A 15,472-nucleotide genomic window follows, 5' to 3' on the forward strand; every position below is an offset into this window, starting at 1 on the left:
ATTTTCAAATCGCTATGATGTAAGAACTACGTATAACGGGTTGCCTACCTTGATATGTAATTTATCTTATGTAAATGTAATTTTTAAGATGTCTAAAATTGCGTGCCGTTTTCGCTCTTAGTTAGGTTATGTCATGTTAATGTATAATAGTTTCTGTGTGTTATTTTAGTTACAATCAATTTTATAGTTAGACATAAATGACGTGCAAATGAATCTTCAAGAGCTACTGCTTAGCTGTTTTTCTTTTGACTTTTAAATTTTTTTCAGAATCGCAAACTCTTCTTCGCGACTTCTTTTAAGTTTGTTAGTATTTTGAGTATTTTAGTATTTGCATCCCCTTTTTGATTATTCTTAGTATTTTAATCTAATTCTTGATAAGTGTTAAACGACTTCTTCGTTTTGGATGCGGTCCAAAGTTTTTTTAAATTGTGTCGTTAAACTCACAATTTGAATGCGTTTTAACGCTCCTAGAAGGAGCGCACTTTTAACACTACTAAAATGACCGCCGGCGGTCAAATAACTGCTTATGGGTTAAATGCGTAAGGGACAATAATAGACAATATAATTTAATTTGTATTGTTATTTATGATCATTTACTTTTGATTCTAGTTGCAAATCTTAAAGAGATTTGTTTTAACCCATTTATTTATTGACAACATGTATTACGTACATGAATGAAAACAAGACTTGGCACCTTATCAGTTAAAATATGTGGCTAAATTACGAACAGAGCTGCAAAATCGCATAAATAAGAATTTAACAATTCGATATATAAATATTATACCTATAATTACACCAAGAGGGAAAACCAAATGTGGTAAAGAGGAACAGCAATCCGCCAGACATGAAATGGGACTCAAGAATCAAAGCTTGCTGAAAATGGAGCAAACTCATCTGTACCTAAATAAGGTAAATATATCGGTATAAGCAATCCATCACTAACTCATCAACCGATTTGGGCGGATGAGTTAATAAGTGCTATAGCACTTTTTGGTCCCGTGGTTTAGAAATTAATCCAAAAGGATGAACCTGTATGTGGTCAGCAGCATAAGGATGAAGAAACACTACATTAAATATCGTCAGATTTCCCTAGAACAATAACTATGCAAAATACGGTTAGTCACTTGGCCCCCAGTCCACGATGGACCTTTAATGTTCGAAGGGTGCTAAGAATCCACGCTAGGAGCCACCTGAATGTGGCAAATAACTATATAGAGAACAAATTCCTTCTTAATTTTGGGATATGGAATGTGAAAAGATTGTTCGAACAAGGAAAGACGCACAACGTGATTCAGGAAATGGACAGACTGAACCTACAAATATTAGCCATAATATTGCGGTAAAAGATTGGTCATGGATAAAACGATATATTACTCCGGAAATAACAGCCGAGATCATCTATACAGAGTAAAGATAAACACCTTCAGGAGATTCCAAACAGCAATTTTGTTACGTAATACAACTTTTACTCAAAAATGTTAAGACCAACAAAAAGATTTTTTCGTCTCATTTATAGACTATGAAAAAGCTTTCAACAAAGTTAAACATGACAGTCTCATGGAATGTCCAAAGCGAAAAGGACTTGACAAAAATGATATTGACATAGTGATAAATCTCTATTGGAACCAACAGGCTGTGATAACATTAGATGGACATAGCACAGATCGACAGATACGCAACAAATAAGTAAAGGTGTGTACAAGGCTGTGTACTTTCACCATTACTATTTAACATATATTCCCAAGAGTTATTTACTTAAGCACTTAAAAACTTAAAAACTGTACGGAAGTGATCAAGATAAATACTGAAAATATAAATAACATTAGCTATGCCGACGATAGAATCATTATCGCTGAAAGTAAGAAAAACCTGTAGACGCTATTAAACACAATTTTTAATACTGGGATTACAGTTTGGTTTAACAATGAACATAAAGAAAACAAAAACCATCATTAAAAGTAGTAAAGTCATAACAAGGATTCAGATAAAAAATGAAGATATTGGACAAGTGGATAAAATGAAGTACTTAGGAGGCTAAATTATTGAAGATTTAAATCCGAAATCAGCAATTTGAAAAATAGAGCAATCACGACAAGCCTTTTTAAAGATGAGGAATTTAATTTTAATATAGTTAATTTTTAATTAACTAAGGTCTCAATCTGCAAATCCGATATCGTATGGTAACCTGCTATCTCCACTCTATTCTTCCTTATGGTGCCGAATCTTGGACTGTTAATGTTGACTTGATGAGAAAGCTGGAAGCTTCTGAGATGTGGCTTTTTAGAAAAATTTTGAAAATACCATGGACCAATCACATTACGAACAAAATGGTGCACAGAATGGAAAGAGATAGAGTACTTTTAACCACCATTAAAAGGAGAAAGACAACATATTTGGGCACTCACTTATAAATGAGAAGTACGAGTTGTTGAAGCTGAATATGAATGGTAAAATCGAAGGAAAAAGGGGTCATGGTAGACGACAAATATCTAGGTTGAATAAGTATTCGTTACTGGACCATACTAAACTTGTACTTTACCTTCATATCACGGTCTTTATCATATCTCAGGTTAGGGAGGCGCCTGAGGGGATACGTAATTAAGCTAGTAAAGAACTAATAAACATTTAATGAATACATTGTTAGCTATTTTAATTTATAATAAAGTATATAGAAGGAGTTCTTTTAGAATTCGTGACTTCTTTGAACAATTATATTCCTGCAATGCGATGTTTAAATATGGCTGCATTTTATAAACAGCTCACACAGTAGAAGTTGATTTTGTTTATTAATAACCAGAATTAGTATAATTTTATTATAGAGCAGGGCTTGGTAAACTGTGCGTCTTGTGTGAGTATAAAATATATGTATTAATAAATAAATCAAATAAAAAATATAACATTAAGTCGACAGACCCTTGAATTATTCGAAATTATTTCAAAAATTGTTCAACCCGAAAATTCTCCGATGGTCCACGAAATTATCCAAAAATCGGATAATTATCCGGACATTGACAACACTGTCAACACAACAGACTCAGTCGAGTTAGCACAAGGCACATTCTATTTCGACGGTGGGCTCCCCTCCCCTGTATTCCCTACTGTCGTGCGATGCGTGTTATGTCATTTAGTCAAGCTTTTGTTTTGTTTTATTATGCACGCAGCATTATATCAACAATGAATACTTATATTTAAAAGAATAGAAAACGAAGTGAAGAATCAGGCGAGAGCAATAATGTTATTTTAGGTAAAAAGAAGAAATATAGGAAATATGACGAAAAGTATTTGGATTATGGATTTATTTACGATACTAACTTGAATGTAGAACTTCCACAATGTGTTGTTTGTCACAAAGTGTTGGCGGCTGAAAGTGTATTTCCTAATGAACTAAAACGGAATTTGGAATCAACTCACAGTCATTTACAAGGTAAGCCAACAGACCTTCATGTAAGAAAATTGCGAGAGCTAAAACATCAGACCACGGCTTTGGTTTCAAGAGCATAAATTCCTATTGAAGCATTGCTAGCCTCTTACATGGTAGCTTATCGTGTTGCAACATAAAAAAAACCACATACGATCGTTAAGGCACTGATCTTACCTGCAGCGGTTAATATGGTAACAGTAATGATTGGAGAATCATCATAAATAAATAAAAAAAAATGTACCTCTTTCAAGCAATAAGGTTAGTCGCCGTATTCACGACATGGCAAAAGATATTAATGAGCAAATTGTGGGGAAACTTTCAGGTTTATTTGTCATTCAACTGGGCGAGGCGACGGATAGTAATGATGATGCTCAATTAATATGTTATGTACGGTACATACAAGAACCATATATATGTGAGGATCTGTTTTGCAGAAAAATATGTCAAAGTTGTAAAGCTACTGATTTATTCGAGATTTTAAACTCATATATGACTGTAAATAATATTAAATGGGATAACTGTGTAGGCGTGTGTACAGATGGTGCCCGAGCGACGTCTGGATAGTATGGAGGACTACAAGCTCTCATCAAAATCAAGGCTCCAAGTGTAAAATGGACACATTGTGTCATACGTAGAGAGACCTTAGCAGCAAAGAACACCTGAAGTAAGTGTTGTGATAGATAGCATTATTAAAGTAGTAAACTACATTAAAACACGACCTGTGAAATCAAGGCTTTTCCATAAACTTTGTGAAGAAATGGGGGCCGAGAACACCTCTTTAATTTCTTATTGCAACTTTCGTTGGCTGTCCAAAGGTAACGTACTCGCACGTGTACACGAATTAAGAAATTAGTTTTCCACGTATCCATATACAGAATCAAATTATGATACGTAAAACTTTATTAATTCAGAATTTATAATAAAATAGTAGCATACCGCTGTGACATATTTAACAAACTAAATGATCTGAATAAGTATTTGCTGGGAAACAATACTCATATTCTGCAATTGGCAGAATAAATTACTTTGTTTCAGAAGAAGTTGCTCTTATAGAAGAGAAAATTAGAAGATTAAGAAATTGACTGTTTCCCTGCTTTACAAGGTATTCTACAAGAGAAATCGATAGAAATCCTTGATCCGTCTTTAAAAAATGTGTTTACACAACACATGTTATTATTGAGCGAACACTTTGAGAAATAATTTCCCGAAGATATGAAGCAATATGACTGGGTTAGAGACCCTTTCCTGTCATCCACGCCATCGACACTTTCAACGGAGAAAGAAGAACAACTGACAAAACTGTCCTGTGATTCCAGACTAAAACTACAATATGACAAGACAAACTGTTTGAATTTTGGAGCTTACTTCCTCATGAATATCATGCCATCAGCACAGCTGCAGTCATTAAAAACAAGTACAGGACAAACATAAACTTGAAATAGAAATGAGAGTGTCAATTTCCAGATTGGAGCCCCGGTTTCATAAGCTGTGCTCAAAAAAGCAAGCACATCCCTCACATTAGCCAGCCAGTTATTTTATTTTGGGGCCTATGTTTTGATTTCGTTCTTAATTTCTAATAAAAAATATAAATGTTCAAATATGTTTTTGTTATAACTATAACCTGTTACTAGGCTAGTACTAAAATTGGTATTAAAAGTATTATTGGTGGTTGGGTTGAGGGGGCGTCGCAAAAAAAATGTCAAAGTCCCAGTCCCAAGGGCGTCACAGTACGAATAAGTTTGGGAAAACCTGCTATAGAGTAAAAATATAACTGAGTACAAATTTAACGTTACATCGCTCCTTCTACGACTTAAATTTAATTAATTAATTATTGGTTTTATTCTTAGAGTCCATATTTCAATCCCATAGAGATGACATAAAAGAAACCAGACGTAAAATTTTAAAAGTTTTAATTTTAATTTAGTATCAAAATGTGCATCGCAAAGTGGACGTCGTAGTATATATCACCATCATAAGTTTTATCACACTAATAAATCCCCCTGTATTTATAACGTATCTGAGCCTATAAACCAGTCCGTAACCGAGCGATATTGCTGTAATCAATCGCGTATATTCGCGTCGTTACATTTCATCAACACAAATGGAATTGTGTTCTCCATTCATTACCATTCACCCTGATTTTCAAATGAATGTGGAAAAATCAGAGATCGAGAACGAATTTCCTTATTCCGTCGAAACAAAAATCGACAGTTGGACAGCTTTCGCCCACTGGTGAAATGCTAAATTTAGTTCGAATTTGACCTAACCGCAGACGGTTTTTATTACAGATACGAGAAAAAAGGCAATTTATCATTCCGTGATGTCATTACACTTGATGACAAGAAAAGATTCGGCTATAAAAGAATATTAAAGGACACAGAAAAGTTCCGTATATTTACTGAGACGATATAAAACTAATATTTATTTAGATAATTAATAATAAATCAGAAGATTTAGGTAAAGTCTACAAAAGTTGCTGTAAATATTATTTTGCGGAGTTACATATTCTTTCTATAAAGTATTTCGTAACCCTGAACTGCAATCCACAAATAAAACGCAGTATGTACAGCCAACTTAAAACCGATACATCGGCTATCAATTTTTTTTCCAGTAGGGGAGAGTGGGGCACATTCGGCCTGGGGGCAGATTCAGCCACTGCAAATAAAATTTTAAATAAGCAGAATTTCGCGCCGAATTTTTGCTAGAAATGTAGCAACAATCCATCTTCACTTTAGTTGTTGGTAATTGTGCAATAAACAGTGTCCAAATATTTGTTTTGTTTTTAAGTGTGTTTTTTCAAGCTAAAGGTAAGTTTTTAAAAAATATAATATATTTTATGTGAATTAGATAGTTGCTGTTCACATATTTTTGTAAAAATTTGCTCATATTAGGTTGAAAATCTCTAGTTTCAGAATATGCATTGACATAACCTCTAACTTTGACTAGAAGGTCACAATAAATTTTTCATGCTTGGAAAGTCAGGTGGGGTACTTTCGGCCGGCCTAACGGGGTACATTCGGCAGTGGCCGATTGTGATCCACACTAATTTAGTAGTAGTTTTAGTGATTATTTTGATATTTTTTTTTGTATTGCAGATGGTAAGAAAGTATCAACATAAAACAGATCGAGCAAATATAAGTGAGCAGCGCATAAAATATGCTCTACAAAATATCTTTTCATGAAATATGTCAGAAAGACAGGCAGCAAGAACGTTTAATTTAAAAAGACAAACTTTGCAATCTGGCATGAAAAAAATGTTAAGAACAATGACGGTTGAAGAGTTTTTACAAAAGTGTAACGATAATGGATACGAAAGCGAAAATGCAATAGTAGGTTAGTTGATTGTTCTTGTGTTTTAAATATTTTTTTGATGTACTTGTTTGTCATAGATGAATAAATATATGTTTTTTAGGTAATTACGCTTTAAGAAGTGTATTTTCTTCCTCACAAGAAGACATGCTAGTGGATTACATAAAGCAACGTTCTAATATGAATTATGGCTTAACCTACGAACAAATAAGATCAATGGTTTTTGACTACGCGAAGATTTTACGAATTTGTAAATATCCAGGGAGCTGGGATATAAATAAAAAGGCAGGAAGAGAATGTCTACTTGGCTTTATGAAAAGGCACTCTGATTTATCATTAAGAAAACCGGAAAGCACGAGTTTGGCAAGTGGTCTCGAATTTAGTAAAACAAGAGTGGAGGAATTTTTTCAAAATTACAAGACAGTGTTACAAAAATATAATTTTAGCCCTGATCGAATCTTTAACTTGGACGAAACAGGTGAAACAACAGTCCTACGCCCTCCCAAAATTGTAGCACCAAAGGGTAAGAAGCAAATAAGTCTAGTATCGTCGGCTGAAAGAGGTGAACGTGTAACAGTTGTCGGGGTTATAAGCGCCATAGGAAACGCATTACCACCGATTTACATATTTCCCAGGATTCCCAAGAAATATCGAAGACTATTTATATGAGGCACCGTCTTTAAGTGTATTATTTGGAAATAAGTCTGGGTGGATGACTAAAGACCTTTCTATTAAAACTCTGGGGCACGTTGTCAACCACACAAAATGCTATAAGGAAAATAAAATATTATTGCTGCTGGACAACCATGAGTCGCATACTAGTCTAGACGCAATACTTAATGCACGAGATCATGGAATAGTAATGCTTTCGTTTCGTCCGCATACTTCCCATAAACTCCAACCACTTGATGTGTGAATTTATGGGCCTTTTAAGAGTAAATGCTCTGTTTCCTTAAATTAGTAAATGATAAATAATCTGGGAAAAACTGTTGCTGTTAAAAATATCCCAAAAATTACGAAACAACCATTTTTAGAGGCATTTTTCCTTAAAAATATTACAAGCTCCTTTAAAAAACCAGGAATATGGCCCCTTAATTCACAAGCATTTAGTGACGCAGATTTTGATGCCACTAAGGTCTATAAGAATGAATCAAGACGTGAAAATATCTCAAATCAAGATGCAGATTTTGAAATAAATAATCAGCCATCTACTTCAAAAAGTGCCAGCGTAGTCCTTGATGACTCTGTACAAGATAATATGGAAAAGTCGGGGATCGAAGGCGACGAAACAGTTCCGAGCAAAATTCTAAGTCCTGAATATGTAAGACCTTTCCCAATAGTTGAAAAACGTCAATATAAAAAAAGAAAAATTAAAGCAAACCAAGGAAAATCTAGAATTTATACAGAAACCCCTGAAAAACAGCGATTGAAAGAAATAGAAAATGAAAAAAAAAATAAAAGAAAAAGTGAAATAAGAACAAGAGGACAGTAATCTAAAAAAGAAGCAAAAATTCTTAACCAATAGGGATAAACAAGCAAAGAAAGCAAAAATCCAAAAAATTAAAAAAAAAAGTTTTTGATGACAGCTCTAGCAGTGAGTATTTTTTGTGACGACTCGAATGACAATGAAAGTCTTGCATCTTTTGAATCCGGCGAGGAACTCATAAAAGACACTTGCATATTAGTAAAATTTAAACTGAAAACAACAGTGGTTTATTATGTTGGAAATGTGGTTGAAAAAATATCTGATTCTGAATATTTTGTCAAATATTTTCGGCGCAGGGGAAATTCTAATAAATTTTATTTTCCTTCAATAGACGATACAGAGACCTTCGAAAAATCAATTATTCATGCCAGGCTTACCAAATTCTCTAAATCTCGAAGAGATTCGACGGTGACACTTCACTACAACTTTGAAGAAATTATGGTTAAGTAAATATCTTTGTTAGTTATTAGTTAATAATGTTTTTTAGTTCATTAGTTTTTTTTTGATGTACTAATTTTCTTACTTTTCCATATTTTGTACGTTCAAAACAATGTTTGATAACGTTTCTTTTAATAAACTGTTTCATTTGTAACAATGCCGTTTCTATATACCTTAAAACATTGCGGCCCAAAGTGCCCCTTGGCCTGGCTGATTGTACCCCCACTGGAGGCACAATCAGCCAGAGTGTAATATATATTTTATTTATTTATTAACAAAAAACTAAAATTTATTTAACAAAATTGTTTTAGTTTTTAAATGGACAAAAGTATAAATTTTACTTTTTTGTTTTCAAATTAAATATAATGAAACATTTTTTGTATTTTTTACCTAAAAACAATTATGGGGCCGAATGTGCCCCACTCTCCCTACCAAAGACTCTATACTATGTTTTGATAACTTTTTAACACAATAACAGCGCTTCAGGCCTTGTAGGCCCCTGGATTCTAAAAACTTGAATATTTCCGCCCATTTTTTTTGGTCTCTTGCTTTCTCCCGCCCATTTCTGACAAGTCTTGCTTTGCTGCTTCCAACCATTTATTTTTTTTGGACGTCTTCTTTTTTTTTCATTTCTCCCTCCTTTAGTATTGTTTTAACATTTCGATTCTCTGGCATTCGTATATTGTGACCAAGCCATCTAGCTCTTTGGGCTCGTATTTTTGCCGCAACTGCTGGTTTTCCATATATCCTCATTATTTATGTATTTGTTTCTCTTCTCCAAATATTCTCTGCTGTCTTTATTCTTATGCAGATTTTTCTGAGCACCTTTCCTTCCCAGATCTCTACTTTCTTTTCTTCCTGCTGGTTCATAATCCACGTTTCACTGGCATACATCTCTGTGGGTCTGATTACTGTCTCGTAGACTTGCAGTTTAGCTGTTCTTGACACATTTTTTGCTTTTAGTAATGAATGTAGTGACCCTATTTCTCTGTTTCCCTTCATAAATCTTTTGTCTATGTCTTTTTCTTTTTTTTTCCCGTGTTCGTTATGGTTAGTCCTAAGTATTCAAATTCTGACACTTTTTCAAAACTATAGGCAGTCTTTGCTCCTTTCACTTTGATATATTTGTTATTATTTGTTATGTCTCCCCTCATTTCCATATATTTCGTTTTTGTTTGGTTTATTATTAATCCGTATCTTTTTGCTTTTTCTTTAAATTTCTGGAAAACTTTTTCTAAAAATGTTTTTTTGTTGTTTATCTGTGTTTAATAGATTTCGAAATATTCCGCCCATCTGTTTAATTTTTCTGTTGTTTCACCTAAAATTAAGCCTTGTCTTACAACTGTCACCTTCATAAAATAAAATAAAATAAAAAAAAATTAGCAAATTAAAAAATACAGCCATAATTCTTAATTACCAACTTGAGACAAACAGTTGTCCCTTCTTCAACTTATTCAGTTACAGACTTAACATGTAAACGCATACCTGTTTTATTGTCAGATAAAATAAATTTCCATCAAGTAACGGTTGAATCCATCACTTACTTAAAGAGTAAGAGAAGACATGCTTATGCTTTAGAGTACGGGTACTTTATTACAAAGTACCCTTTGCTTTTGGCAATTGGTTTCTCACTTTCTCAGCGATGGGTCACCCTTTCCTCATCAATAATGTTCTCGCTCGATACTATCTGAATATCTTATTCTACGATAGATATTTAGATTTCACTATATGCTCTACATTTCTTGGCAATACTTCTGATAGCTTTTCTAGTAATACTGATCTAATTAATACCTGAGTTTTACTTACATTGTTTTGTCAGCGTTCTCGTCACATATCCAGTCAATAGCATTGGTTTAATCACTATATTATATATCCTGATTTTAGGGATTCGTATTAGACTTCTGGATTTAAAAGTGTTATGAGGGTTATATATACATTAGTTAGTTACCTGAATATTCCATTTTATTTCTTATGTGACAACGTTATCTACGATACCTAAAATTCTCTTTTAAATTATATGTGTTTATTGTTACGTTATGCCCTACTCTACATCCTTTCTTTTGTATGTTAAAGAACATTTATTTGGTATTCTGATTACTGACTATTAGACCGTTTTTTTGCTGCTTGTAGCATTATCCTATAGCATTTTAATATTTAATCTATGGACTAAACCCGGATAGCAAATAGATATTCTTCACTTTCTCAGAGAAATAATATTCTAACATACAAAATCCTATTAAATTGCCAAAACCTTTCTTAAATATTATATTCACTTATGAGGGGCAGAAGCAATATCAGTACTATAATAAGGCGTATAGTCCTGGACTGGCTAATCGTTGGATAATAGGAAGCATGAGTGTAACAGTTTTAATGTTTTCCTGACTGCTACCTGGTATCGGTGAGCAGAGATATCAGTACCAAGTTAATGCATATAGGAATTGTTGCTTGAACTTTATTATTATTAAATAGCATTATAATTCCTAGTAAAATCGTCATCACTTTACAGTAAGACAAATTTTCGAACGTTGGTTATGGAAACGTTATGTACATACCACCGAGTTTCCTTTGTCGATATCCAGCAAAATCTTTGTAATAATGATCAGCGAAACAAAAAACAACAGATATTAAAATAGGCGCCAAGAAACTGTAATATAAAACAGTCGAATAAAATACAAATTCTCCATTTAAATATTCAAAAAATTAATGAACAGCTTACTAAAATAGACATAACGCCTATTTAAGATGCAATCCATTAATGGACCAAGGTACAAAGCACTCCTAGCATATGCTAATGATATTGATCTCATAAGAAACTCTCTCCCATCCGCAAACTACATCTTTAACAAAGTGAAGAGAGCACGAAAAATGTTTCACTTAAAATCAACAAAATGAAAACCAAATACAAGCGAATCAAGAGAAGAGAGCAATTCAATACATCTAAATAAAATATTAAAGTTAACAACTACAATTTCGAAAGTATGGAACACTTTAAATATCTTAGATCAATAATCACGGTTAATAATAATGTCACTAAAGAAATACATAGCATAATTCTTCTAAAATTTTTTAACCTCATTATTATATCTCTACAAATCCGTATAGAATAAGAACATATACTGAATAAAGAAAGCTCTTATAACGATATTGTTCAGTAAAATAAATCGCTTAAGGTAGATCGAGCACATGCATAGACGCCAAGATGTCAAACTTGTAAAACTGGTATGGAAGAAACTTAGCACAGAAAAATGCCACTTGGGTGTCTCAGTATACAATGGAGAGAAAAAATAAAAATAAAAATAAAATCAAATCTCAATAAATAACACACATTTCATAAATATATCTCTAGAATAAATATAAATAACTTTTAAATAACTCAATGGTATGGAACATTACTTTAATCTAACAAACAATCACATTACACCTATTTCTACTTCATTGTATAAAATCTGTCTCCTCAAGAACTTCCCCGTTTATTGTCAAACAATTACAATAACAGACTTAAGTTCTCCATTCAACAATACAGGATAGTTTGAACCATGTTCTTTCAACCATCAATTAATAGAGTACTGGCATGTAAGTAATGTTTTATTTATTTGTTCATTTATTAATTTATTACAATTTAATAGACTATTTTACCAATTTGTAAGTCTTACCTTGTCTGCTTAAACATTTTATTCATTTTGAAAAACCACAGACATCTAATATTGGTATAATTACTGTAATTTATATCATCTATCTTTGTTTATCTTTATTAGACAACACCCTAATATGGGTTTATTATTTCAGCATTTATTTAACTTTGTATCGAGACCTGAAGATGCTTTGCATATTGTAGAAAGCGAAAACGGTCGTCTGGATAGTTAAATTAAATTGATTGTGAGTAAGTCTAATTTATTATTTCTTTTACCTTTTTTAAGCCTTCTTTTTTTTCTGCAATACTGTGGATTATTCTTTGTAGTTTCTCTGGATTTCTTAACTTCTTGGTAGAACTTATTTACCTCTTTGTTTATGTAGGCTTCTTCTATGTTTTTCAATTGATCTTCTAGCTATATTCTTTTCTTTTTTCTGCAAATTTTTGTCACTTCTCTTCTTCTTGCTACATAGTTTTCGATCGCATTTTGGGTATTTTTGGGTATTAAAAATGTAAAAAAAAATTGGTGTAAAATATATAGAAAATTGTATAAATAAAAGGTTAAAATGGTAAAAAGGTAAAAAACCTAACCTTACATAACCTAACCTAACCTAACTGTGTATATCGTGCTAACTGTCGATGTATAGAGAAAGGTACAAAGAGTTGCCACTCTGATTATGGGCGACACTTTTGATCTTTATATTTTTAGTTTATTAGTATTTCAACAACATTATTATACAGTTTCTTTTGTTATTTATATTTCTCAATATAATGACGTATATTGTATTTATTTGATGCATTACATATATATGTTTATAGACAATAGAAAAAGCACACGCTTCACTTCAGCGGAGCCCGTTTTATTTCTACCCTTGGTGCACAAAAAATGCCACACAAGACTGATCTACCGAGCAGCTAAATCCATCGCTGAAAAATATTCGATACAAAGCAAAGAAATATGAGTTAAATATTTTTCAGTTCAGGTGAAATATTTTCGAGAGTTTGAAAATCGAATCGGTTCGCATAAAAAAAGGCGATATAAAAGATCTAGCAGTGTTATATAAAAAGTGGGTAGTATAAATACTTTGCAGCTTTAGAAATCGTTTCTTTTGAAATGATACGAAATGTGGTGGGTACAATATTAACTGTTTTAAAAAATGTTAGATACGAGGAAGAATTATTTACAGTAGGAAAGCAACTAATAGAACCAGAAAAAAATATTTGGTTACCAATTAACACGTTGCGTACGGCTGTATAAAAAAAATATACCCCCAGCCGGCGTTTTTTTTTATGTAACTAGATTCATTTTTATTTAATTAACATGCCACAGTAATTTTTCTTGTTTGATTTTCGATCATAAGTTTTTTTAGATTTACTTTGTGGCACAACGTTTGTTTCACGCCGGCCAGGGATTAATTTGTTTATTCCAGCCGGCGTGGTTTGTTACGCGTACCACACGCTATATTTCGCGCCAAATGCATATTCATGGTTCTTGGAACAGTAGTGGGGTGACTGAATTTGCAGATCGTTTGTATTCTGTGTCTAGTTAGAAGTAGTCTTAGTTGTTGCTGACGGAGTGTTGTTATTGTGCCATTTATTGCAATATGGGAGATTATGAAAAACAACAGAGCCGTCTGCAAGCCATTTGGGATGAGATTATGTCTGATGAGGACAATGAAAGCGAATTTGCCGATGTTTATTTGTCAGAAGAATATGAACCTGAATCTTCCAATGAGTATTCTTCTGATGGTTGCGAGGAGCCAGTTCCTAAAAAGCGTGTCAAGAAAAATGATGAAAAATCTGGCGAAGGTACGTCTAATGTGGTTTCTGCAACCGTAAGTTATTGAACTTTATTTTTATTTTGTCAACAATAAACAGATAAACTTTTTGTAGATGGATTTGGAATCTGGTTCACATGAAACTATTTGAATCCAAGGAACAAGGACTGTTGAACAACAAACAAATATTATTGATGTAACTATACAAGAAGTAATTGATATGGCTACAATTACTGAAGAAGTGTGTCATAGCGAACAATTTCAGTTGAGGGAAGTTGATGGAACATCGCTGAAAACATTCGATTACAGTGTAGAAAACGACGGAATAAAATCTTCGTATTAGGAGAATTATATAGATCAAGAACCATATGATTGTTTTAAGATCTTCCTTACTGACGACATAATAAATTATATAGTTAAACAGACCAACTTATATACACAGCAGGTTTTACAAAATTATACTACACCGTCAAATAAGAGGAAACACAAAAAGAAGTGGGTTCCCACAAATACTTCTGAAATGGAAAAAATTTTTGGCATTATTATTTGGATGGGATTAGTCAAATACTCTCGAATAAAAGCATACTGGAGTAACGACATTTTGTATACAAATTCAATAAAAAGTATAATGTCTCGAGATCGTTTTGAAGAGCTATTAAAGATGTGGCACTTTAGCGACAATAATGACCGATGTGTAGTAAATGATCGGCTAAGAAAAATTACTCCTTTTCTCGAGAAGCTAATTGAACAGTTTCAAGCAGTAATGGTGCCATGTGAAGAAGTATGCATACATGAAATACTTGTGCCGTTTAGAGGACGCCTAAAATTTAGGCAATATATAAAGAACAAACGGCACAAGTTTGGCCTAAAACTGTACAAATTATGTACTATAGGTGGGTACACATACAATTTCAAAGTGTATTCTGGTAATGATAAGACCGATGATGGTAGTGCTTCCGCAGGAGTTGTGTTGCATTTGATAGATAATCTACTTGACTGTGGGCGTAATTTATACACCGACAACTATTACACAAGTGTGATTCTTGCAACCAAGTTATTAGAAAGAAATACACACCTAGTTGGCACTGTAAAAGCCAATCGTAAACTCAATTCTCTCAAAGTGGTTAATACTAAATTAAAAAAATGAAATTGTTGCTAAAGAAAGTTCTACTGATATAGTAATGCTAAAGTGGAAAGACAAACGTGACGTGATGATGCTTACGATAAAACATCAAGCAGACACCACTAAAATAAAGAACAGACGCGGTGAAATAGAGAAACCAACAACAAGTGCAAGAGCTACATTGATTTATCAGATCAACTAGAGTCTTACTCTCATTGCCTTAGACGAGGTAATAAGTGGTACCGAAAATTAGCAGTTAAACTGATTTTTGGCTGTGCATTAGTAA

The 15,472-nt window shown here is 33.0% G+C and overlaps 2 protein-coding genes across 2 annotated transcripts in view; both read left to right on the top strand.

Moving 5' to 3' along the window:
• FMRFaR (FMRFamide Receptor) overlaps positions 1-15,472 on the top strand; it is a 694,226-nt gene that overhangs the window by 486,332 nt on the left and 192,422 nt on the right. The window lies entirely within an intron of this gene.
• Positions 1,244-3,501, top strand: LOC140438569 (protein FAM200B-like). The gene is made up of 2 exons (XM_072528232.1): positions 1,244-1,407; positions 3,201-3,501. Exons 1-2 carry the CDS (start codon positions 1,244-1,246, stop codon positions 3,499-3,501), a joined length of 465 nt encoding a protein of 154 aa, XP_072384333.1.

Source organism: Diabrotica undecimpunctata, chromosome 4 (assembly GCF_040954645.1).
Source record: "Diabrotica undecimpunctata isolate CICGRU chromosome 4, icDiaUnde3, whole genome shotgun sequence".
NCBI lineage: Eukaryota > Metazoa > Arthropoda > Insecta > Coleoptera > Chrysomelidae > Diabrotica > Diabrotica undecimpunctata.

Coding starts and splice junctions, on each gene's coding strand:
- LOC140438569 (XM_072528232.1), top strand. CDS start 1,244: ATGGAATGTGAAAAGATTGTTCGAACAAGGAAAGACGCACAACGTGAT. Junction 1,408..3,200: donor GCCGAGATCATCTATACAGA/GTAAAGATAAAC, acceptor TTAAAAGAATAG/AAAACGAAGTGAAGAATCAG.